Here is a 23,206-nt window from a genome sequence, read left to right as displayed (position 1 = left end):
TCAGGAATTCCGAACAGTGGTTCTCAATTGTGTCTATGCAGAAAAACCGATTAATCAATCCTTCGCATTCTTTGCCAGGAGTGCTCAAAAGCAAACATCCGTATTATATATATATATATTGTAATACAATACATTTGTGATACAATATGTACACAATTTCAATTGTAATTAGTCTGCGAAATAAAAATTTTCCCTACAAACTATCGCTTTACAAATGATTGTTCACAAAACTCAATATTGCATATTTTGACACGTTGATGGATCTTATATAAATGTTCCGAGATCACTTTCGAGAATACTTACATTTTCAATTTGGTCAAATACGTTATCGTACGAACGAATCATAATGATTTAATGTTGAGGAATGTTAACAGTAAATGAACTATAGCTTTTTTATAATTGTGCCTAGTTTTCATTTAAGTTGTACACGTACATCGTTTTACTATATTTTGCGTAGATAGAAAATTGGATAAAATACTTGTTCATTTGAGAATCGGGTATACTTACATCGCTATAAATTACCAGCTATTATAATTATGTATAATCTTTCGTCTGATGTGTAAAAAATGAATGAGACCATTTTATTTTTCTCCAAATACCATTTACAAACATCCGAATGCACAATGAAATGGAAATATAATGGTTGCCCTAAAATTTTACTAGATTTAAGAATAGAGTTGCGAATATTACCTTTCTTTAATAAATAATTAAATCGTTCGAATGTCTACCCATTTTTCGCTAATTTCTTAATATTAATTATGGTTGTATAAAGATATAAAAGGCTTCCTACATCTAGTAAAATTTTAAGGTCGATAGCATAAATATGTGCTTATATAGTGCAGTTTGGCTGTCATAAAAATGTCATTGGGATCACAAATTTCACAAGTGTTCATTAGTATCGAAATCATGAGCTCAATGGATAAATTCTTTACACATCCCTTAATTTACAATTAAACAGTATAACAAACTTTGCTTACACAGGAGCAGGTCTTTTTATACTATAAAACTATTCGATTAAAATTAATATATAAAAAAGACATTCATACGCAAATGAAATGCCGATCTGTAAAATCAGTCTTACATTTCCGAAATTAGATGTGTTTGTATCCGTGCATGTAACAATGTATAAGACCTACAATACATTTAAGTACATTGAAATTAAAACAAAATAAAATAAACAAACAAAGAGCAACGGCAATATGAAACGGCAGGGATGAAACTAATGAATGTGTACCGTTGACTATGACTATACGCTTGTTTCTTCCAAGTGCACAAAACAATATATCGAAGCGAGTAATTTAATATGCTTATATTTTCCGGTGCTCCAAAATCTCGGATAACTCACAACCGAGTTTGCATTGTTATGAAAACGATAATTCCAGGAGAGGGCCCTGCTTACAAAACACCACTTAAATAGTAGTTTGTCAAAATTATGTTAATAAATATTTTCTTCGTCAAAATATCCATCCGTTCGATGAAACATCGAATGTTTAGAATATACGCTGCTTACACAAGTTATGCATACAGTGTGTCTCATCTAATATCATCTCACGCAATAAATAATATCATCAATTTCTTTAAACGTAACTCGTAATACTACGACGCTAGAAAATAAAATACTTCTGAATTGAGATGCTGTTCAAGTACCGGCCATATTTATACCTAAACGAAAAAAGCTTACGAAAATTCTCTCCTAATCAACTTTGAACTTAGATCTTTGATCAACGCTACTTATTTCAGTTCCAAAACTTAACGAGAAGAACCAGTAGATAACATACACCTCGTTCGCTTTTATCGTTATTCGATAAAACCCGTATGATATGGATGAGTATTTTAATTCCAATACTATAACCGCGCGATGAGATTCTAATGAAAGGCGCTAATGACTTTACACTTAAATCATCGGAGATAGCTGTGAAATTTTTTTTTGCGATTCAAGGAATCATTTTTTCGTTTTGAGAACGAGCAATAAACGTTATAAACGAAATACCCCTCCCCCTTTCATCGGTTTAGTACGTCGGTAAGTCTCGTTTCTTGGAGTCATGTTTTCGATTCGTTTCTTTCGACTTGAACACCTCAGGAACAACGCAGCATGTCTGAAAAGCTCGAAAGCAAAATAGTCTTCGTGAAGAGTATTTCGAGCTTGTTCAAAATCCTGGGTGGTTTCCCCATTCGATATACAATGAAAAGAACAATTCAATCAATCCGGCCGTAAGATGGAACGATATCTTTCCCTATCCAGACGTCGCAGTTCGGATAGTCTTGCTGGGGAAGCGTGTCTTGTCCGACAATCAGAACTCGTTTCACGCCATTCGAATCTGCCTGGGGCACTTCGCCGTGCCAAACGTAGTAATTGAACAACTGCTGCATCGCAGAGAGATGCCTTTTTTCTGCGGGTGTACGCGCAGCAAACGATCCAAGTATCGCGGCGGCATCGCTGTCAGGGTCTGCGAATTGACCACGCGGTTGCGTTGCCACATAGAACGGAATGGTGGTCCGCATTCGGGCTACCGTCAGCAGCGGGCAGATCACACGTATGTCGGAGATCATGCTCAGCAAACCTTTCAACGTTGCGTTGTAGCGTCTAAAAATTGAAGCGCGAACGTTTCAATGAAATGATTCGAAATTTTCCAGCGAAAGACGCGCGTCTACCATTCCAACATTCTCGACATACTTACTTGAGAGCTTCGTCGGCCAAGCCCGATGTCCCCAGCAAAGATTCCCTTACCAGTTTCTCGACTTGTGTGGAGTTCAGAGTAATATCCGAATTCAGATATTTCGAAGGAGCTCCTGCGTGCGCCGTAGTGCCCATCACGATCTTAACCGAAAGTTCGTCACGTGTCCAGATCTGGCCGACAGGCTCCTGAAGAATAGCGCGATCCAGAACGAGCCACTCGTGTCTTCTGTCTCTCAAAGTTGCTTCCCTGGCCTCGGGAAGTCCGACGTTCCTCGAATACCACGTTTCCGGGACGGAATCCATCACTTCCTCGATGCTTCTGCTTCTAAGACACGCGGCATCACTGCATTTTATAGAATTCAAGAACTGCTCGCTAAGCTTCTCCGAGTCCTCCAACTCTCTACCCGGGAATATCGCGCTTCCGCTGGATATCCAAACTCGAGAAAACAAATCCTTAGTACGACGAATGCCAACGAGCGTGGAGACGAGGGTTCCTCCCGCTCGGTGTCCCCACAGGATTACAGAGCTCTTGTTACCACCGAAATTCTCGATATTGAGTTGAACCCATTGCAGCGCTGCTATGATGTCCGAGAGTCCATAGTTTCCAGACGTGGGCGGATGGGTTGCTCTCGAGAGCGGCTCGGTGGCTAAGAAACCAAAGATGCCCAACCGGAAGTTCGGTCTGACGAAGACCATTTCGCGGACACGAGCCAGCTTTGCGGAAGGTTGCATTACCCCCGGCGATCCTCCGGTAAGAGTCTCCGCGCCAATCAAAACGACCACGGGCAAAGGTAAGTCGTATCTGACTTCGGGCGTGAACACGTCCAGATACAAGCAATTCTCGGATCCGATCACGGTACCGGAAGCATCTCGTTGCACACAGACATCCGACGAATTGTGTGCGAGTAAAGTATCTGTCCAACAACGTTCTATTCTTCGTAACGGCTCCGCCGGTTGCCAGCGACGATTTTCCAACGGTTGAACCGCGTATGGGATACCTCTGAATGCAAATGCACCGTCTTCCGACACACCTTGCACCCGACCGCAAGATGTAACAGCTTCCACGTAATTTCCATCTTTGATCGGCTGTGTGCTTGCCTTTCTTGGCCCGACACAGGCAACGCAGACGATGATGACCACAGATAGCAGGATGCAGAGCGTGGCCACTATTAAAGAATATATTATTATTATTATGGATGTACTCTTTTTAGAGGACCAAAAATTATTGATTTCTTTCATTCAAATGTTTAAACCACATACCTAATACAAATAAATTTCTCCTGGCAACGGCTATGCAAGCGATAAGAAAATGTTGCTTAGGAGAGTCGATAACATCTGGCGCGTCCCCATCCAGCCGAACAGTTTCCATTCCGTCTTCGGTCCCCACGGGATTCTTGTCTCCTGTTCCGTCATCCAGGGTCTCGACGCTGGCTAATCCTGCGGCTCCAGTCGTTCCTAGTTCCACTTCTCCTTCCTAAGAAATCAGAAACATTTTCCATGTAAAATCTAAGAGACAGAGAGACAGAGAGAGAGAGAGAGAGAGAGAGAGAGAGAGAGAGAGAGAGAAAGAGAGAGAGAGAAAAGAAAAACTTTAAAAAATCGAGAAACAACGTTTCACAACGTTTCGCTTCCCACCGTGTGACAGAGATTCGTTGTTCTTCGACGCGTTAGGATGCAACCGATGTAGACGTAAAAAAGAGGTTGAACGTGGGTCGATCGATTAAAGAACGCTTCAAAGAAAAGACTGTACGTGCTCGAGTGCTCCGCATTACTTACTCGAGTCTTAAGGTTTTGATGGGTTTCGCTCGGTGAATTTTACAATCGAGCAATCGATTTTTCCGTTTTATAAACACAATAAACGCAAGACAAAGCTGAAAAATCGATGCTGTAAGTACTCCTAAGCATCACCTTGTTCTTTTTCCGAGGAAAAACAGAGACTAAGGGTAACTTTATGGCGTCGAGGAATCCCTTCCGTCCCTCTTTCTCTTTTGCATCTTTGCTCGGTGTGTTCGCCGCCTTCTCCGAAGACACGTTCTGTTCGTTTTCTTTGGCATTTTTCTCCGTTACTTCGGCATCGCCCGAGTCAGCTGGTTTGGTCTCGTCGTCCTAGATGAGAAGAAAAGTTGAAAATAAAAAGAAATCATTAAGAAGACTCCGCTATGGGTATCGCCGGACAAGACGGGCAAAACTGTATATGTTTCATTTCATAGGGCCCCAAAATAAAACCGTGTGACTAGGTTCAAGTCGATTTCCCTACCAGAAGGATAGTTACAGGGTGAACACAGTTTTAATAGCACACAAGACTGAATTTTTTTCGATTTTTCGGATATGGCAAACATGTTTGTGGCGGCCGTTAACCCGCCAGCAAAAACAGCTGACAGTGAAGGCTAGGAAAGAAACCGAGAACATGTATTCGCGTAAGCAAATCCGCGAGAACTCATCGACGTGCGAGCACGTAGACGCATCACCCAACGATCATTAATCCGTCAGCAAAATAGTTGATGGTTGCGATTCCAACAAAGAGTTCAAACGTCGAACATCTATAATGTTCGACCCAGCGCAAGTATATAAACGCGAGCGGACGCGCGCTACGAGCTTCTTGTGTGTAACTCCTCAAAGGAATACCTCTTTCAATAAAGAATAAGTCGCTGTGGTTTCCGAACACGTATAAAATTCCCTTCACGTTTAACAAAAAATTAAAAATCTCCAAAAGGAGTGGAAACAAAAAAAAATCGTTTCCACGCATATTGATATTGGAAGCGTCACTATCGTTATTATTATCATTATGGTACTCGACGTCCGTCATTTAAAGGGGCGCGTGATCAATAATGCCAGGTGCACTGTTCGACTGACGTCATCCATTGGTTGAATGTTGGAAAAAAGAAATCGTTACGGGGCTATGGTCACCCCTCGTAAACACGCTATGGTGCTCCGGGTACTTGTGCTCTTTCAGCAGTATCGGCTTGTCGTAAACAGATGTTAATCGAGCAAAAGGAAACGGCGCGGCGGTTTCGAGCAGTCCTTGTCTTCGTCCGCATCCGGTTAGACATACAATTTTAGGCGCGATACGTGGGATGATACATTTCGGCGTGCTGCGCGTGGATTCGTAATATACAGTATTTCGAATTCAATGAATAAATCACGCAACGCATAGTCAAACTACAAACGTTTGCCACGCACAAGGAACGGATAAGGGGCACAGTTCATTTTAGTCTAATAAAAGAATTATGGCCCAATAAATATAAGCTAAAATTGGGGACCTGCCGAACCCACTAAATAGATATTGCCCGATGTTTCTCAAAGTAGAAAACCAATTCATTCCAAGGGCTACATACAATATTTTAGGCTTAGGAAAATGATCCAATTAATCCTCGCGCGGGCAACTCCTTCAACATTGTTTCCATCATTTACTACTAGACTGCAGATCTTTATGCAAAATAAAAATGTTGTGCATCGTTTGCATGAAACAGAAGCCGCATTCACATTGATTTCTTCTCTTAATAATTTTAATAAGTTACGAATAATATATATATTAGAATTCTTAAAATCTGTTGTCTATCACGTTAACTGCTACGGTGATAACCCCCGACCGGCGCTATCGATTTGCTTAAAAATTAATACCATAAAACTAGTAGCGCTGATTATTAATTTGTTCACTTTTAAATGAACGAAATTATAGTCCAAGGTACTGATAATAATTATTAATAATTCTGATCGTTTGTACGAATGAAATAGACAAGACTCATGTGAAACATAGAACATTTACGCGCGGCAGTTAACGTGTTATACATTTTGGTTACCTACACAAGTGTGGCTAAGGATCATAAATTTCAAATCGACTCCTTTAGCTTATCAACGAAAACGAAAACGCGGGTGTTATTCGACTATTACTTTGCAGGGTTCCTTGCTCTTTGTACGGCAAAAGCCGGGCATCTTAATGCCGCCGATAGGTATTTTCTTCTTGGGCTTCTGTTCTTCGGATTCCGAGTCCGGTGCGGTCGATGATACCGTGTGCTTCGTGTTCTCGGCGTTCAGCATTTTCTCTCTCTCCTCCTCCGCGATTTCCTTCTTGTCCATGCTCTTCTCCTGATCTCCCTGGCTCATGATTCGCTAAAAATACCAAATAAGTGCGATTATAGCGAAATCTCGCTACAGGTTCGTTGAAAAACGTTCGAAAAATCTGAACTGTTCTCTCACACCAGAATCGTACTGTTCTCGCTATTCTTTCAGGTGTAAGCCGCCCCTTTAACTAATTTGATCCCTCCGGAGCAGTGGTACTCAAACTTACTGAATTCGATCTACGACTCAAAAGCTAACTTTCCGGAGAACATTCATTTTCCATATTTAACTGTAAAGTCTTTTTCTTCCCACCACCAATCGTATAACCGGCTTCAGATATTTTTCTTTTGTAATTCTATAAGTCAGAGAACGCTTTGAGAACCGCTGTTCTCGAGATAGAATTTCTAGAAACATGGTCACAAGAAACCTTTCCGTCCGTTCTCGATAAAAATAATTCGAGTTTGCTAAGTCTTTATCTTAAAATTTAACAAACGGAAATATACTTTGTTGAATGGTGTGAGAAACCGCAGCGAAAACGCGCGGAAACCACAATGTGAATCGTCCTGTATCTATAAGCGTTGCAGCTGGCGTCGGGACGCCCAGACGTAAACCGATCGATCGGATGGCATTGCTCTCTGAGCCTATTGCCTTCAGGAGTCTAGCCATACATAGTTACCTTGCTTGCATTTTTCGAGAGCCGAGGGAAGGTTAGATATTTACGAGATAACAATTCAACGACCGGACAAACGTGGACAATCGTATTACGAACATTCGGAAATACGGAAACAGTATAACAATTTTATTATTTATTCTTTAAATCGCACACGGCTATTGCATTGAACACTTTTCGAATAATTCTTTTGTCCAACGCTGTAAAATATTTAGATAAGATGTGCTATCGTTTTCAAAATATTGGCCACTAAAAGCCGAAATGATGGAACACGCATACATTAGCGACCCTTCCCACTCAACAATGTCCAGGAAACATAAAACATTCAAACGCAGCAGGTGAGGGTGGCAGACAAGTCGGCTAAGCAATACTTATTCGCCGAAAAAATTCGATGAATGGAAATATATACGAGAATTCGTTTTGGTTTGTCGGCCTCCTCTACAGATTTCAATCCAGTTACAAGCTCTTACGAATCAACCACTACGATATTACATGCCTATAAAATAGATCGACTTTCTCTTTCATAAATCACTACTCCTATACTCCTACATATGGTGTAAGTACACCATAAGTCCTTCTCTTTACATTTGGCATCGATCTTTTTATTTAAAAAACTTCCCCGTTGAAAACCATCGCTGCGAATTCCATGACGATTTCATCGCAATACATATATCTGCATAATGGTCAAGTTAGATTCTTTTTCTATGAATTATAGGGTAAATCGTTTGTTACGAACTACGTTTTATACAACGTTAATGTTCATGGTCGAAAAATTACCCTGATTAGTAGGCTAGAAAACTTGAAAGTGTTATAACTAATATTCGTTGTAATGTTTCTCCTTATCTTTTTCTCCTCCTCCTCCTCCACCTCCCCCCTCCCTCACTCTTTCTCGTACGATATGATTCATATAATGAATAGTATAATAACGTAAGTAATAAACTCTACGGACAATAGTGCATCGTATTGTGTTCATGGTGTCGATAAAACGATTTTATCTTTCGTGAAAACTGATCCCTATTTAATATATACATTTTTGCTATGCTTTCGCACAGCCATTTGTTTCACTTTTTCCCATAAGTAACAAGCTTATCCACGATTCTGTTCACCGAGTTTATTTGTTACACGAATCGTGCGGGTTTTGTTCGTCGAAATACAACGGATAAAGATCAGCATGTAAACACTCACGCTTGTTGAAGGGTATGTCGAGGAAGGACGCCACTGAATTTTCAGGAGGAATTCCTATATTCACGTGGTCGAAACCTTTCGAATAGCCAGCCGGGTACCGGGACGAACACGTTCGCGTTGCCGTTAAAACAATTACTTGGTCGATCGCCGATAGGACGCGTAAAGAGATCTTGATGATTTACAGGGAAACGTTTAAACGAGCGCAAATGTCAAGTAGGATGACGCCAAGCGCGTGCCTACCTCGACTGTCGTTCCACGATTCCGCTACGAGGCTCTCCACCACCACGGTTTAAATGCGACGCAACGCTCCTATTGGCTGGATTCAACCGTGCGCGGTCATTTTCTTTTAAACGAGTGAACATGCAACAATAGCCTCGACCAGGCCCTAGGCACACGAAACATGTACTATGGTACATATTCTCTGAACTCGGGTCGAATACAATTTACAATCCCTCTGCCCTTCCGACGTTCGTGCTTCTCGAAATAGAAAATAAATCAAAATCGACATAATTTCCACACCATTATAATACGAGAACAAGACATATATGTGTATATATATATACAGTCAGTCCCATAAGTATTCGTACGCTCTTAAAAATCGCATAACTTTGTCAATATTGGACTATACTACTTGAATTTTTTTTTGAGAAGTTAGAACAATTGGATCACTACATAACATGAGAAAAATGTTTGATTAAAATTGCAATTGGTCAAAATTACAGAGGAAGTACTAAAAGTTGTATTTTGCAACTTTTTTATGCGGGCTTATATTAAAAATTTAAAAAGTAGGTTTTGTACATCTGTATCAATTATACGTATTCTGAATATTTCATCTAAATCGGTCAACATTGCACTGAGCTACAAACATTTAACGATGAAAACTTAAGGGCGAAGGTCGCAGAATTTTGGCCTTCTCAGGGAATTTCGCCCTTATGTGATTATTTTGGAACATCTGCAGCTCATTGCAACGTTCACCGATTTTGATGAAATTCTCAGAACATATATAATTCATACAGATCTACAAATCGTACTTTCTAAATTTTCAATGTAGGTCCACATAAAAAAGTTGCAAAGTACAACTTTTAGTATTTTCTCTGCACTTTCGATCAATTGCAATTTTTGTAAAAAATTTTTTTCACTTTATGTAGTGTTCCAATTGTTCTAACTTCTCAAACAAATTCAAGTAGTATAGTCCAATATTGACAAAGTTATGCGATTTTTAAGAGCGTACGGATACTTATGGGACTGACTGTATGCGTATAGACTCGATATCACTTGTGCGCTATTTTATTAACCTTTTAGCACTCGAATGGCGACTGTAAGGCGCCACTAAAAATTGCTGTATCATTATTCAAAATATATTTGACTTTATTAAATTTGTTCGTATTTAATAAATTATTAAACACTTCAGTATTGTACGAGTAAATTGCACCATTTTCGTATGTATAACCTGAAAAAAAATCTATAGAAGGGAAATATTCTAGGTCGGAAGAAACGTTTCGTTTTGGAGTTAAAATGGCTTCGAGTGCAAAAGGTTAAGAATTAAACAACTTGGAACAAAATCATTTTTATCGTCGGAAAGAAGTAATTTTTTCAAAACAGTTGCTTTATAAACTGCACAAATTGAAAGTTCATACGAATGTTTCAATGGATTTAACTTGTTTATAGAAAGAACGTTGTGTTGCAAAAATACAGTTTCTTCCACGTCGACAGCGAGGAATACAGAATAAAAAACACGAATAAAATATTTACGCTTTACACGAAGAAGAAATACGTTTTGAAATAGTCCGCAATTGTTTCGAACAACGTACTCGTATAGTTCGCGCTGAATCGAAAAACGCGCATGCGAACTCAGCCTAAAGGGGATCCGCGTCGTCGCCGACGTAGTGTCGTATTTGCGTTGTGCCTCGTTTCACGGTACGTGGCGTGCGTCGTCGTTCGGTCGTATATACTCGTCTATCTTTTGACAGTTGGATTGGATCTTAACGCGCGCGTACAGCGATCTTTCGTTCGATCGGTTGACGTTGACAGGCATTTGCTCTTTGGGTGAATCGTTTAACCGGGAACAAGAGCTCGTTTCTCGTTTGATATGTTCTCGACGAAGTTCCGGAAGTCGTTCTGTGAAAAAGCGCGCTCGTATCTGGACGCATTAGACACATAAAGTGTCCACGATGAGCCAGAAAACAAACGAGTCTGCGTCTACGTGCCTGAAGATGAGGTTCCTGCGTTTCTTCTGGACATCGCGGGGTTAAAGTCTCGTCTCGACTCGACACAACAAATAGCTAGACAGATAGATAGAATAGTTAGATAGCGAACGAAGAGGATCGAGAGGTGAGATACCGGAGTACCAGCAGCGTGGAAAACGGAAAAGTGTTGTTCGACACAGAGTTTCCAATTTGAAAATCGCCAAAAAAAAAGACGGCCGATCGATGTCTTATTTGTGATGGGAGTGCCTGCGCGGGGAGCACTCGCGACGATCGTCGCCATAAGCGCTTTCGTCGTCTATCTGAACAGCTTGAATTGCGGCTTCGTTTTCGATGACATTTCTGCGATTAAGGATAATCGGGACTTGAGGCCTCACACACCCCTGAAAAATGTCTTTTACAATGATTTCTGGGGCACTCCTATGCACAAGGTGGGTTGACAGGATGGTGGCGCTTTTGATTTCCACCTTTCCCCGTCTCCTTCCCCTTCCCTGTCACTCTTGTCTACCTTCTTGTGTATTGATCCGTTGAACTCTTCTCCTCCTTTTCCTACCTTTCGATTCGATTCGATTCGGATCGGTTCGGTTCGGCTCGATCCGATTCAATCTTATCAAATTTAAATCGATCTCGCACCAATCCGATTTCCTTAATTTCTTTACACGCCGGCCGGCCGGTCGGTATTTTTTTAGTTTTCTACCTGGCCTCTCCTCGTTCATCGAAAGATTTCATTCCCGTTTTACTTATAAATTCTCTTGTGTGTCAATCGTAGGATTCAGTTGAATATGCATTTTCGAACCAGAATCAAATTCAATATTGGACTTTTGTTTCACGAATTTTGAACGTTACTAAAAAACGTTAGGTTTTTAATGAGCATACATACGTATTACTTATTCTCATAGTTTATCAGATCAGTAGAAGTCATGTCAAGTTAAAATTTTTATTTTTATTGTATATCTACTTACTTGGAAAAAGAATATTATTTTGATGTTTCTTTTGTACAGGAGCAGTCGCACAAATCTTACAGGCCTTTGTGCGTTCTCACATTTAGATGGAATTACTTGATTCATCAATTGGATCCTCTGGGATATCATTTACTTAATGTTATCCTACACGTTGGAGTATGCTTATTATATTTTAGGTATGTTTGCTTTAACAAACATTGATCGTTAACTGGATAAGTCAAAAACCACTTTAAATTATACGTTGAAATTACAGTAAGTTTGTATGAAACCAATGTTAATCGATGTTGCAGGACTTGTTTGATGTTTCTGTCTGATTCCGCGACGTTCGTGTCTTCTCTCCTATTCGCGGTACATCCTATACATACAGAGGCAGTAAGTTGCACAAATTGGTATTGATTTCGATCGAATCGATCGACGTTACCTTGAATTTATGTATGAGAATATGATTTGATAATTATTTCTAGTCGTTGTTCCTCTCTTCGGTGACAATCTTTCGATACTGTATCCAGATTCAAAGGGTCGACGTCGAGCGATTGATCGCTTCATAGTTCCTAGATCGCATGTAAATACATTATCAGTGGATAATCGTGTATTAAAGGTTACAGGAGTGGTGGGAAGAGCAGAGACATTGTCTTCTTTATTTTACCTGGCAGCTTTAATCACGTATACTAAATGTTGCAGGAGTAAAAGATCAACAGGTGAAGACGGCTCTTATACTTCCATTAAGTTATCATAGCTTTTGTTTTAAATGGTACGACTTACATCTACATTTTTTATAGAATGGAAGTCCATGATATTATCTATGTTGTTTGTTTGCACTGCTATGTTGTGCAAAGAACAAGGAATAACGGCTACCGCTGTTTGTGTGTTGTACGAGATTTTCGTTGTACAAAAGGTAAATGTACATAATGAATCGATTAACGTTAAGTATTTGTGTTAAATTTCTTATAAATTATTTATCCAGGTTAGAGCAATGGATATTATCCTGACATTAAAGGCAGCTTTTGGTGGGAAAAAAATAGCCCTTGCTTGGTCCAGTGAAGGTACAAAACGTTTGACTGCCCTTACACTTGTTACATTTAGTTTACTCATACTTCGACTACATGTAATGGGCTCAAAGTTACCTGTATTTACCAGGTACCCGCAAAAAATTCCATACACCTTGTACATAGACTATTTGATGTAATTCACAGGTTGCACCGTATGATTTTTTCCGATTATGTTTCAGATTCGACAATCCTGCATCTGTGGCACCAACGCCAGTAAGGCAGCTTACATACAATTACCTCGCAGCAGTCAATTTAAGGCTGTTATTTCTTCCAAACGATTTATGCTGTGATTGGACTATGGGAACGATACCATTGATAGAAAGTTTTACAGACCTTCGGAATCTCGCTACTATAGCAACTCACACGACGGTCTTAGGACTATTGGCAACGGCTATTTTAACACCCAATAGGCAAACCTCCATCGTTCTTATAATGGTTAGCATCGAATAATGTGGAAAATTCAATGTAACACACGGCTGGTGTACATATGATATATATTAGCTTCGTCTGAAATCTTTTTCATCGTTCTGTCATTGTTTGAACAGAGTTTGGCCATGATGATACTGCCATTTTTACCTGCCTCGAATCTCTTTTTCCCGGTTGGATTCGTCATCGCTGAAAGAGTATTATACGCACCATCTATGGGGTTCTGTATGCTTGTCGGATACGGATGGAGTATTTTGTGCGATAAAAAGTAAATTTATCGTATTCTTGCTCGTTCGGAAAACCTGCCTATCTTTAATATGTACCTTTTCATTTATAGATTCAAGAAACTCACACTATTTTTACTAATAACACTTCTGGCCGCCCACTCGACGAAAACTTTTATCAGAAATTACGATTGGTTGGACGAATATTCCATATTTATGTCAGGATTGAGAGTGAATAATCGTAATGCCAAATTGTTGAATAATGTCGGACACGCTTTGGAAAGTCAAGGACAATTTAAAGAAGCACTGAACTTTTTCAATATGGCCGTGCAAGTTCAAGGTGACGATATTGGCGCACACATTAACGTAGGCAGAACTTACAATCATCTGAAAATGTTCAAAGAGGCCGAAGACGCGTATTTGAAAGTAAGTTGGATTTGTAAAAAATCAAACGGGTTGTATATGTTAACTTTCCTATACTCGTTGTTACACCTGTTTCTTTTAGGCAAAATCATTATTACCAAAGGCAAAACCTGGAGAATCTTACCAAGCGCGAATAGCACCGAATCATTTGAATGTGTTTGTGAATTTAGCGAACTTAATAGCAAAGAATGCAACTAGGTTAGAAGAGGCCGATTTGCTTTATAGACAGGCGATTAGTATGCGCGCTGATTACACGCAAGCATATATTAATCGAGGCGACGTCTTAATTAAACTTAATCGTACCAAAGAAGCCCAAGAAGTTTATGAGCGAGCTCTTTTCTACGACAGTAATAATCCAGATATCTATTACAATGTAAGTATTCGGAGATATTTAGTTGGAGGAGGTATGCGGCAGGAATGTCAGAATTTACAGAATTGTTACTTCTTAAGCTTGGAGTTGTATTCTTGGAACAAGGAAAAGCATCCCAAGCTCTGGCGTATTTGGATAAAGCGTTAGAATTTGATCCTGAACACGAACAAGCTTTGCTGAACTCGGCCATTTTACTTCAAGAACTGGGACGTGCAGAGCTGCGAAAAGTAGCTCGAGAAAGGCTTTTGAAACTCTTGAGAAAGGTACCTTCTATTCCTCCTTATGTATTATACAATATATGTACGTATGTGTGTACACACGTATGCTCAAAATTTGTAAAATTCGCGTATACTTTTAGGATTCGAATAACGAGCGAGTACATTTCAATCTCGGAATGTTGGCTATGGATGATCACGATAGCGGAAGCGCAGAACGATGGTTCCGAAACGCGGTCGCTCTAAAAGAAGACTTCCGGTCTGCCCTGTTCAATTTAGCTCTGTTATTGGCAGACGAGCAACGTCCTCTCGAAGCAGCACCTTTCTTGAACCAGCTAGTTAGATTCCACCCGGACCACGTTAAAGGATTAATTCTTCTAGGAGATATCTACATAAACAATATAAAAGACTTGGATGCTGCCGAGAACTGTTACCGTCGTATACTACAATTGGATCCAACGAATATCCAAGGTCTACACAATTTGTGCGTCGTGATGGTGGAGCGTGGTAAGTTGGGCTTGGCTGCTCAGTGTTTGGAGCGGGCAGCAGCTTTGGCACCCCAACAAGACTACGTGCACAGACACCTCGCCATCGTGAAGGCTCGTATCAACAGGCTACCTTCGGAACAACGCGACACAGAGGTCTTCGACGATTCGTTCTGGCAGACTACTCCGAAGGAAAGAAATTTCAATATGGGAGACATTTCGACTGGCAGTACTGCTGGTAGCTCGTCTGCGGCAGGAGGACCTGGGAACATGGTTAACGGTGGTAACCAATTCTTGGGGAACACAGATTCTGTTTTCTCGAATCACCACAATCACATAGGGGGTAAACAAAGTAGCACAGACTCATTGAATAATAATATAATACACCTGAAGAGTCCGTCGAAACCCGGAATTGTTCCGTTAAATGAGGCGAAAGCAGACGCGAAGGATACGCATAACGACATGGATAAACCTACGAGCCCGAGTCCGAGTTCAAGTTCGAACGACATACAGGAACATCTGTCTGAAAGAGGTTTCAGCGGGGACACGACGGAATTGACAATCGATCGGGAACGTGCAGGCAAAACGATGAATTCTGAGCAATTTGATCAAGTCGCGCCGATCTTCCCAGCTGGCGGAAAACACGTTGACACCACACGCCAAACAAAGGACACCGCATTCTCATAACAATGACGTTAAGATCCGCCGAATATTGTATAAAGTTATATTCTATGTATAACGAAAGAATATGGTGGTACAGCCGTATAGAGCTAATGTGTGAATATAAAATGAATACAGAGTATTGTTTTATATGCTGTACGAATAGAATGTTTTGTAAAATATATTTAAAAAATGTGTATCTCTTTTCTTCTTCTTTATAGATCTCCCGCACTCCGTTCGTAGTATCCTTTAAAATTTATTCAACGTTATACATACATGTACATATTCACATGTATATGGTATAACATATCAGTGTACATTTTACGTTTCTATTCCCGGTACGTTGCACCTACCGATTTAACAATTTCTTTGCCATTTCATTGTTTTGTAACAGTTTGTAACGTGAAACTGCTGGGTAGGTTTCGCTATTAATTATTTAACATTTTTCACAGTTGATTGGCCACGTGTACCGAGACAAAGCGTATGCAACGAGATGTCACATTAGCCTTGTATCGTCGGATGTTTAATAATTAAAGAAAGGTGACATATGCGTAACGTGCTTAATGAACACGTCCTGATCGTTCAGTATTACTAAAGATGCGTCTGCAGCTTTATAAGGAACCCGGTAACCATTTTTAAAGACATAATTTTCTCACCCGTCCTCAGCGTATGATCACCTTTCCGGGGACCGGTAAGTGTTTATACTACAACGCGCATTAACAAACTTCAGACTGATCTTAATTCACTGATCCTAATTTCACCGAAATCGTAAAGATACCTCTGTCGGATGTTATCATATATGTACAATATGTATATACATTAACTCATGTATTGGTTTGTTTAGAGTTTAGAACAATAAGACCCGTGTGAAATCCATGTTCATTGTCAGTTTTATTATTTTTAGAAGGAATCACACGCCAATGGAATTTTCGTTGTTTACAAGTTCTGTCGTTAATTCCTATTACTCCGGGCGACAAACGAAAATAACAAACGTGACGTATGAATAAACGACGATGGAAACGGAATGCTTACCATACTAGCGCGTTTAACTAGATAATGAAGTAGTGCGATAATGTCGGGAATACGACCGCGGCAGTGAAAAAAGAAAGAACCGAGTAAAGTTGGAGTAAGTACGTCGACTGTTCGCCGAAGACATTTACTTTCTGCGATTGATACCGAAGAGGGGGCGGCGAAACATGTATTTTACGAGTTGTCATAATTTTAAACAGGGCAGAACAGTTACAGTCGCCGAAGGATCTAGTGTGCCGAACGCGTGTTTTCCCGACCCTATTTTCGTTTCTGTATCTGTATCGAAAGTGTTGAAAGTGTGCATGCAGTGTACCTACAGAAAATAGTAAATTTCAACTCGTACGTGAAAAATGGTTTCAAAATTTCGAGGATAGCAGAATATTCTCCGCCGACCGATTTGTACCGTCTCTTTATTATTAATAATTATGAACGAACGAAAAATTTTTGTTGCGCCGATAGATCAAATGAAATGAAGACAAACAAGAGGAAAAAAGAACAATGCTTTGCCACGAATCTCCTCAGTTTTCCAAGTTCTAGTAACTTTCGTTGCGGATGTTTAAACAATTTTCCCGTGATAATAGAACATTAGATTCGCCCTGGGAAATCGATAATTTGATCGTGATCATCGACAAGAAGATTCTTTGATATTTTTAACGCGATTCGCATTGAAGAGGAAATCTTAGGATTATTCATTGAAATCAATCGGACTAGTAAACGTCACAATTCGCAAAACAAAGAAAAAGAAAGAAAGGGAAAAAGAATGCAAATGTTCGAGTCTGCAAAGGAGTTTTTATAATTCTCGTTATTATCTATGAAGGAGTAACTTCCCGACGCCACGACAGTTCTCGCAGATAAGGCAATCCTTAAAAGAGCTGATTGGATTGTGACATATGTCTATGATCAAATAGTTAGTTATACATACATTTGCGTAAAATAGGAATATATTTTTCATCGTTCAAGCATAACTTGTCCTATCGTTCACGTTATTAATTTCGTTTTATCGGTGTATTTACGACTCTCTTATCTGCTTTAATGCATTTGTTTTCAATTCTGGTATACAATTTATAATTTTTATCAAAATAGGAGGCATATGAAAATCAATATTTGCAATACTTTGCCAGTGTTCTGCTACGCTTATCTCGATTATCAAGTAGTTTATTAGTGTTTATTCATCGTTTTATTCTGACAATTAGACTACCTGAAATGTTGTTCCTTGATTAATGCAAAGGTTAATGTATAAAGAAAAGAGAGACAAGTAAAGTACCAGACTGTGATAGCACGTCGTGATATACGTATATGTATATGCATGTGAATACCGACTACATATACAATACAATACATACACATGCACACATATATTATATATAACATATGTATGCACATCGATATATGTATGTCTCTCCGTTTTATCGATTCGTACTAACAATAAGTAAGTAGTTCTTTTATATATATATATATATATATATATATATATATATATATATATATATATATATTATATATATATATATATTTCCTTTTATTATAAACATTTCTCCTATCTCATAAATTGATCGTATAAAATTATATTTGCGTTTCAAAGGATCGTGTTTGGCTCAGCCCTACCTATAAAATCAAGGAAATACTTGTTGAATAATGCCCATATTAGCAGACGAAGTTATATTAAGATTATATGTTATCGGTGGTCGTGAATCATGCAGTGGAATTAACATTATAAAGTCGAGTGTATCGTCGGTATGGGTTTTTTCACCTAGATCTCTATTTATAAATTCACACGAAAAAGAATCAACTACTGGCGCCGACGAGAGTAAACATTTGTTTTTCTTCTTTAGCAACACTTATCGATGCAAGGTGAAGTTTAATAAGGAAAATAAAGTTAATTAAGAAAGGAAAGAATGCTGCTTTCTAGATGTTTGAGATTTTGGTGCATAAGATCGGTTGCGGTCGGTAAAATATTTCTAAGGCCCCTATAAATCATTTTGAATCTTCTTTTATGTGGGCTATGGCGCAGCTATATTGTATTTGCAGGAATGCTATCTAAAAATAAGTTGGTCTCGTCAAGCGGTACGCGACAGCATGAGGTATCGTTTTTGATAAGTCTCGATAAAAATTCATGAATTATAATACAATCAATCGCTATTGATTAGAGCGTGTAGAAATTTTCAAAACGATACATGCTTTCAAGAACGTCGACAGATGCCGCATTATTTTGATTGTTCAAATTAGGCGCCATTAGTAAATTTTCCGCTAATTTCATACATAGTTTTCTTAATTCTTTTCTATTCGAATATCTCACATTACAACATGGCTCTTACAGATCGATTAATTTTAATTAAAGAGCGTTACTTGAATTTTAGATGTTCGCATACCGATTACTTGTGCTCGTGAGTTTGATACTCGTGGTAACGATTTTAACGTCGGAAGCGGAACGCGCGAAATCGGATCTGTTCAAATACAGACGAAATCGGCAAGCTAAGCACGAAATGCGTCAATATTGTGGTCGAAGACTTTCAAGCACTGTACAAATGATCTGCGGGAGTGTTTACAATTCCCGATTCAAGAAAAGTAACCAAGGTATTGGAAAAATCATTCAGTACTTAGAACTCGTAAAATAGCTCGCTAGAGCAATCGGATCAGCAGCGTTCCCCAATCTTTTTGTCGTACGAGCTAACACACGTCTTTGTAATGATAACACGTCTTGAATATTTATAGCTTATAGTTTATACTATCAAATTTTTCTCAGTTTATATGATTTTGTATAAAATAGAAATTCGACGGACCTATGCGTTGAGGAACGCTGCACCAAATATTTCGAGATAACAAACCGATTTTTCTTGCCTTGTCCAATGCGTAAAAGATCCGCTTTTTTTTTAGAAATGGACCCCTACAAAACCGTGGAAAACGCGAAGAAAATGTTGAAAACTCGAAGAAATCCACGGGGTATTTACGAAGAGTGTTGTCTAAGATCATGCACCAGGGATGAACTGAGCAGTTATTGCGCCAATCCTTAACGAATCATTTCTCCAACTTTCTCAATCTAGATTCTAGAAAATGAGCCGGATCGTTGTTTAGAACTTTCAATTCCAGTCGTCGCGACTCAGCAAAATATATGTATTTCTTCTCCTTCTTCTTCTATTTTACTTCCATCAGTAATAGCATACCGTAATAATGCGTGGACTGACCGATAATTTTAATGGTACATTGGCAGACGTATATATTTAATTTGATTCTTCCGTGTCAGAATCGAGTTGTGATGAAATTAAGAACAAAATGAGTACCTACATATATATGAATACAAACACGTTGATGGACGTCTGTGTTAAGTACACCAGTCTATTTATGTAGTTCACTGCGTGTACATTAAAATTTATGGTAAAATTTGATCTCATTTGTATGTAATCAATATTATTAAGCATATATTACATAAGAAATCGAATTCTTTGTTATTAATCAAATGTGCATATGTATACTACGAAACTTTGTTTCTTACAAATACGGAAATAATTGTAACTGATATAGGTTAGTCGTACAACTGTGTATATTTTAAATATCTCGTAAATGTAGTTAGAAGCATATTTTATGTAAATTATTTAACATAGTTATGTATACATGTACGCATGAAAGTAAAAGTTTTCATAGAGAAAATTATACGTTTTCAATATATTTTCGGAAGATTGAGTTTTTGTCATTTCGTAAATATACAGTACATGTAGGTATATATTTGATGTGTATATACATACATAAATAGGATATACATTTTCGTTGAATCAAATTCAATACACCGTTACATCGAGAATTGAAAGTACGAAACGCAATTTTCAGAAATGTTTTATACCTATATGTTATAAAATGCGTAAAATCTTATAGAAACAAATTGAATGTTTATATTCGATAACCAACAGTTTATAATATAAACAGTTAAAAGAGCATTGTTCGTGTAAACGATGAAACATTCGAAATAAATGAATATTGAAACAATTCTATTTTAAGAGCATCAGAAGTATATAGACAAAAGCAAAGATTCATGAACAATTGTATAACGTGAATGCTTCATAAACAATGGACACAGAAGAAGTTTATAGTCTTGCAATCGCTCCACCGGTTATATCAAGGTTTGCAGTTCAATGGTCTGACGACAATCATATATCAGTTCTTACCGAGAAAGGAGTCCATGTATTTGTAAGTGAAATGTAACATATTTTTTTAGTTGTTGTTTTATAAAAAGATTTGTAAAACAAAAAAGAATACATTTTACATAATTACTTTGTAACAGGAACTAATACCTAGTCCAATGTCCCCATACTCGACCATAAAGTTTTCAAGATCCTTCATTTATGCACCGTCAATTTTTCCCACGAAAGGTATAATGGATAAAATAGAATCTACAATTTGGGATTTGCCTCGCGAAGAGATTTACTTGTCCTTAATGGAAGAAAGTATGACCCCCAAGGTATCCAATGTAAAGGAAATGATCCCAAAGATAGTGGACTTGGCCTGGTCACCGCAGAATCTAATGTATCCGAACAATTGTTTTCTTGCAATTTTAACTTCAACAGGAGCTGTTTTAATCGTTCATAAAATTCTCACGGATTGGTACCCCTTGCACGATTTGAGTACTATACGTTATAAAGATATGAAAAATGAAATTACCGTAAAACTCAAAGATATTAAAAGCGATCCTACTTTGCTTCCGACGCTAAAGAATTCTATAAAAGCATTACAAGCTTCATGTATGACTTGGAGCATGCTTTTTGTAGATTTTGCATACCTTGCTGTCGCCTACCAGAATGGAGATATAATTATTTATAAAGTTCCGAGCGTGTCATGTTATAATGAAATCCCAGACATCAAAATTGTGGCCACGATACACTTGGACGATTGTGTCAAAATAAATGTCATGTATTGGACTAGCGTTGACACAAGAAAACATATAATTATTATTGCATATCTCGATGGACGTATTCATGGTTTGATAATCGGAGAACGTGGACAGATAATTGAACTTAGAGCAACTAGGAAATATTATGATTACGCGGACCGCATACCTATCTGTGATATCAGGCCACTCCCTCGATTGGATGCAACTGTGAGAATTCTTATTCCAAAAGGTAGTTTTCTTTTCTTGTTGCATTTAACAACAAACGGAGCATTAAAAAGTATCCAACATATCCAGTTAGAAGGATTTATGATTTCAGGTATAAAAAGATAATATTATTCTTTTGTAGATCATAGTTTAATGGATCTTTTCTTTTATATTTTAATGGAATTCAATATTTTTAGGATTGACTTATGCTAATGCAGATTATGCATTACTTACAACAGAGAATAACTTGATGTTTGTAATTAATACAAACATAGATAATTTCTCAAAAACTCAATTAAAGATCGCATGGCAACAAGGTCATCCACGATATTTGGGTCTTGCTCATTCCTTAAACTATGTGATGTTTGTAAACATAACTTCTCCGAGTTCTGTATATGATCATTTAGTAATGAAAGAACCCAGTAAACTTCATTTCTTTACTTTAAAGCACGAGAGTTGGGATCCATTGCTCGTTTTAAAAAAGAACAAACATAAAAGATTGGAACGCGTATGGGACTGCTTAGAAGTAATTAGAATGAAAGCGACAAAAGTGGAAGATAGTGGAGCTGTATTGCCGAGGATGCCAAAGAATTTAGAATCGTTGCCCCTGAACGAGCTACGGATAGCAATGTGGATATCCGTAATCATGGAAATTTGCGAGAAGAAAAAAGTGATTCAAGGCATAGGAAGCATCGCAGGAGAAGTATCAGAAGCACAGCCTTTAATTTTTATTCATACAGTTTGCAATTATCTCGAACGGCTAGATAATAGTCCTTCTTTAAGCCAAGAACAGCAGCTTTCTATATACTTGCTAAAAATGTACTTGGAAGTTTATCTGGCGGGAGAAGAAAACGAAGAAACGACTATGGTTTCCAAACTTGCTAGAAGAATTCTAAATAAGATATCTGATTTTGATATGAATAAAGTGGAGGCATGTAATTTGTGTGGTGAAGTAATAAAGGATCTGTCCTGGAAAGTTACTAAATGTTCACAGGGTCATATACTGCCTAGATGTGCTGTTACTCTCTTGCAAATAACTGATATGCAATACAAGACATGTCGAATATGCAGTTTAATGTTTCATCCTTGTTTGGACCAAGTGTTTGGAGAAACGAGTTGCCTCTTTTGCGATATGCCTGCGCATCAAGAAAACCGAGTCCTAGGCTCAAAGATTATTCCGTCCCACGGAAAGAGTTTATCTAGGCAAGGGAACTATGTTTCGGTTTCGAATGATCGAGAAACCGAGACGGTTGCTGATGAAACTTAATTTATACGTATTACTATAGCTGTAAATAGATTTTCCTGTAAATAATATTTCATTAATTTATATGTTAAGTAACTTGAAAATATGCAACTACTCTATATTTCCTTCGTACTTTATGGTATCTATATATGTATATTGAGAATACATAATGTTTCTCTAGAAAAATTAACGATAAAGTAATGCATCGTCAGTTAAACGTTTAAACAATAATATATGCAGGA

The 23,206-nt window shown here is 38.3% G+C and overlaps 4 protein-coding genes across 10 annotated transcripts; 3 read left to right on the top strand and 1 right to left on the bottom strand.

Annotated features, from left to right (window-relative positions):
• Positions 1-560: 560 nt before the first annotated feature.
• On the bottom strand, positions 561-8,848 carry Nrt (Neurotactin). The gene is made up of 6 exons (XM_076785752.1): positions 8,592-8,848; positions 6,569-6,787; positions 4,586-4,783; positions 3,938-4,151; positions 2,679-3,843; positions 561-2,584 (listed from the first exon to the last, which is right to left on the bottom strand). Exons 2-6 carry the CDS (start codon positions 6,779-6,781, stop codon positions 2,197-2,199), a joined length of 2,178 nt encoding a protein of 725 aa, XP_076641867.1. The 5' UTR covers positions 6,782-6,787; positions 8,592-8,848; the 3' UTR covers positions 561-2,196.
• A 1,618-nt stretch (positions 8,849-10,466) lies between these two features.
• Positions 10,467-15,808, top strand: LOC143352789 (protein O-mannosyl-transferase Tmtc3). Its single transcript, XM_076785639.1, has 12 exons — positions 10,467-11,226; positions 11,797-11,933; positions 12,048-12,129; positions 12,356-12,455; positions 12,537-12,652; positions 12,722-12,894; positions 12,986-13,241; positions 13,352-13,500; positions 13,570-13,882; positions 13,962-14,252; positions 14,330-14,512; positions 14,608-15,808. Exons 1-12 carry the CDS (start codon positions 11,035-11,037, stop codon positions 15,634-15,636), a joined length of 3,021 nt encoding a protein of 1,006 aa, XP_076641754.1. The 5' UTR covers positions 10,467-11,034; the 3' UTR covers positions 15,637-15,808.
• A 148-nt stretch (positions 15,809-15,956) lies between these two features.
• On the top strand, positions 15,957-19,652 carry Ilp-2 (insulin-like peptide 2). 6 transcript variants are annotated; one of them, XM_076785676.1, is made up of 5 exons: positions 16,358-16,735; positions 16,839-18,067; positions 18,221-18,489; positions 18,996-19,212; positions 19,513-19,652. In XM_076785676.1, exons 3-5 carry the CDS (start codon positions 18,274-18,276, stop codon positions 19,647-19,649), a joined length of 570 nt encoding a protein of 189 aa, XP_076641791.1. In that variant the 5' UTR covers positions 16,358-16,735; positions 16,839-18,067; positions 18,221-18,273; the 3' UTR covers positions 19,650-19,652. The 6 variants fall into 6 exon arrangements, with proteins under 6 accessions (XP_076641816.1, XP_076641791.1, XP_076641808.1 ...); XM_076785693.1 differs by having other exon boundaries at positions 16,358-16,977; positions 17,832-18,067; XM_076785686.1 differs by having other exon boundaries at positions 16,358-16,977; positions 17,098-18,067.
• A 210-nt stretch (positions 19,653-19,862) lies between these two features.
• LOC143352793 (uncharacterized) lies at positions 19,863-23,085 on the top strand. 2 transcript variants are annotated; one of them, XM_076785655.1, is made up of 4 exons: positions 19,863-20,010; positions 20,629-20,817; positions 20,912-21,833; positions 21,919-23,085. In XM_076785655.1, the coding sequence occupies exons 2-4, from the start codon at positions 20,698-20,700 to the stop codon at positions 22,986-22,988; spliced, it is 2,112 nt and encodes a 703-aa protein (XP_076641770.1). In that variant the 5' UTR covers positions 19,863-20,010; positions 20,629-20,697; the 3' UTR covers positions 22,989-23,085. The 2 variants fall into 2 exon arrangements, with proteins under 2 accessions (XP_076641770.1, XP_076641779.1); XM_076785664.1 differs by having other exon boundaries at positions 19,883-20,029.
• The last annotated feature ends 121 nt before the right edge of the window (positions 23,086-23,206 follow it).

Source organism: Halictus rubicundus, chromosome 1 (genome assembly GCF_050948215.1).
Source record: "Halictus rubicundus isolate RS-2024b chromosome 1, iyHalRubi1_principal, whole genome shotgun sequence".
NCBI lineage: Eukaryota > Metazoa > Arthropoda > Insecta > Hymenoptera > Halictidae > Halictus > Halictus rubicundus.
Note: the sequence above shows the minus strand (reverse complement) of the source record. Positions and strands in the feature narration are given on the sequence as shown.

Excerpts from the sequence above, each read along its gene's own strand:
- Ilp-2 (XM_076785701.1), top strand. The coding sequence starts at position 18,274 with ATGCCCATATTAGCAGACGAAGTTATATTAAGATTATATGTTATCGGT. Across the intron at positions 18,490-18,995 it reads GCAACACTTATCGATGCAAG|ATGTTCGCATACCGATTACT; the intron begins GTGAAGTTTAAT and ends CTTGAATTTTAG. Across the intron at positions 19,213-19,512 it reads ATTCAAGAAAAGTAACCAAG|AAATGGACCCCTACAAAACC; the intron begins GTATTGGAAAAA and ends CTTTTTTTTTAG.
- LOC143352793 (XM_076785655.1), top strand. The coding sequence starts at position 20,698 with ATGGACACAGAAGAAGTTTATAGTCTTGCAATCGCTCCACCGGTTATA. Across the intron at positions 20,818-20,911 it reads AGAAAGGAGTCCATGTATTT|GAACTAATACCTAGTCCAAT; the intron begins GTAAGTGAAATG and ends ACTTTGTAACAG. Across the intron at positions 21,834-21,918 it reads AGAAGGATTTATGATTTCAG|GATTGACTTATGCTAATGCA; the intron begins GTATAAAAAGAT and ends CAATATTTTTAG.
- LOC143352789 (XM_076785639.1), top strand. The coding sequence starts at position 11,035 with ATGGGAGTGCCTGCGCGGGGAGCACTCGCGACGATCGTCGCCATAAGC. Across the intron at positions 12,895-12,985 it reads AAGTTACCTGTATTTACCAG|ATTCGACAATCCTGCATCTG; the intron begins GTACCCGCAAAA and ends ATTATGTTTCAG. Across the intron at positions 13,501-13,569 it reads AGTATTTTGTGCGATAAAAA|ATTCAAGAAACTCACACTAT; the intron begins GTAAATTTATCG and ends TTTCATTTATAG.
- Nrt (XM_076785752.1), bottom strand. The coding sequence starts at position 6,781 with ATGAGCCAGGGAGATCAGGAGAAGAGCATGGACAAGAAGGAAATCGCG. Across the intron at positions 3,844-3,937 it reads GAGAAATTTATTTGTATTAG|TGGCCACGCTCTGCATCCTG; the intron begins GTATGTGGTTTA and ends ATTCTTTAATAG. Across the intron at positions 2,585-2,678 it reads TTGGCCGACGAAGCTCTCAA|ACGCTACAACGCAACGTTGA; the intron begins GTAAGTATGTCG and ends TTCAATTTTTAG.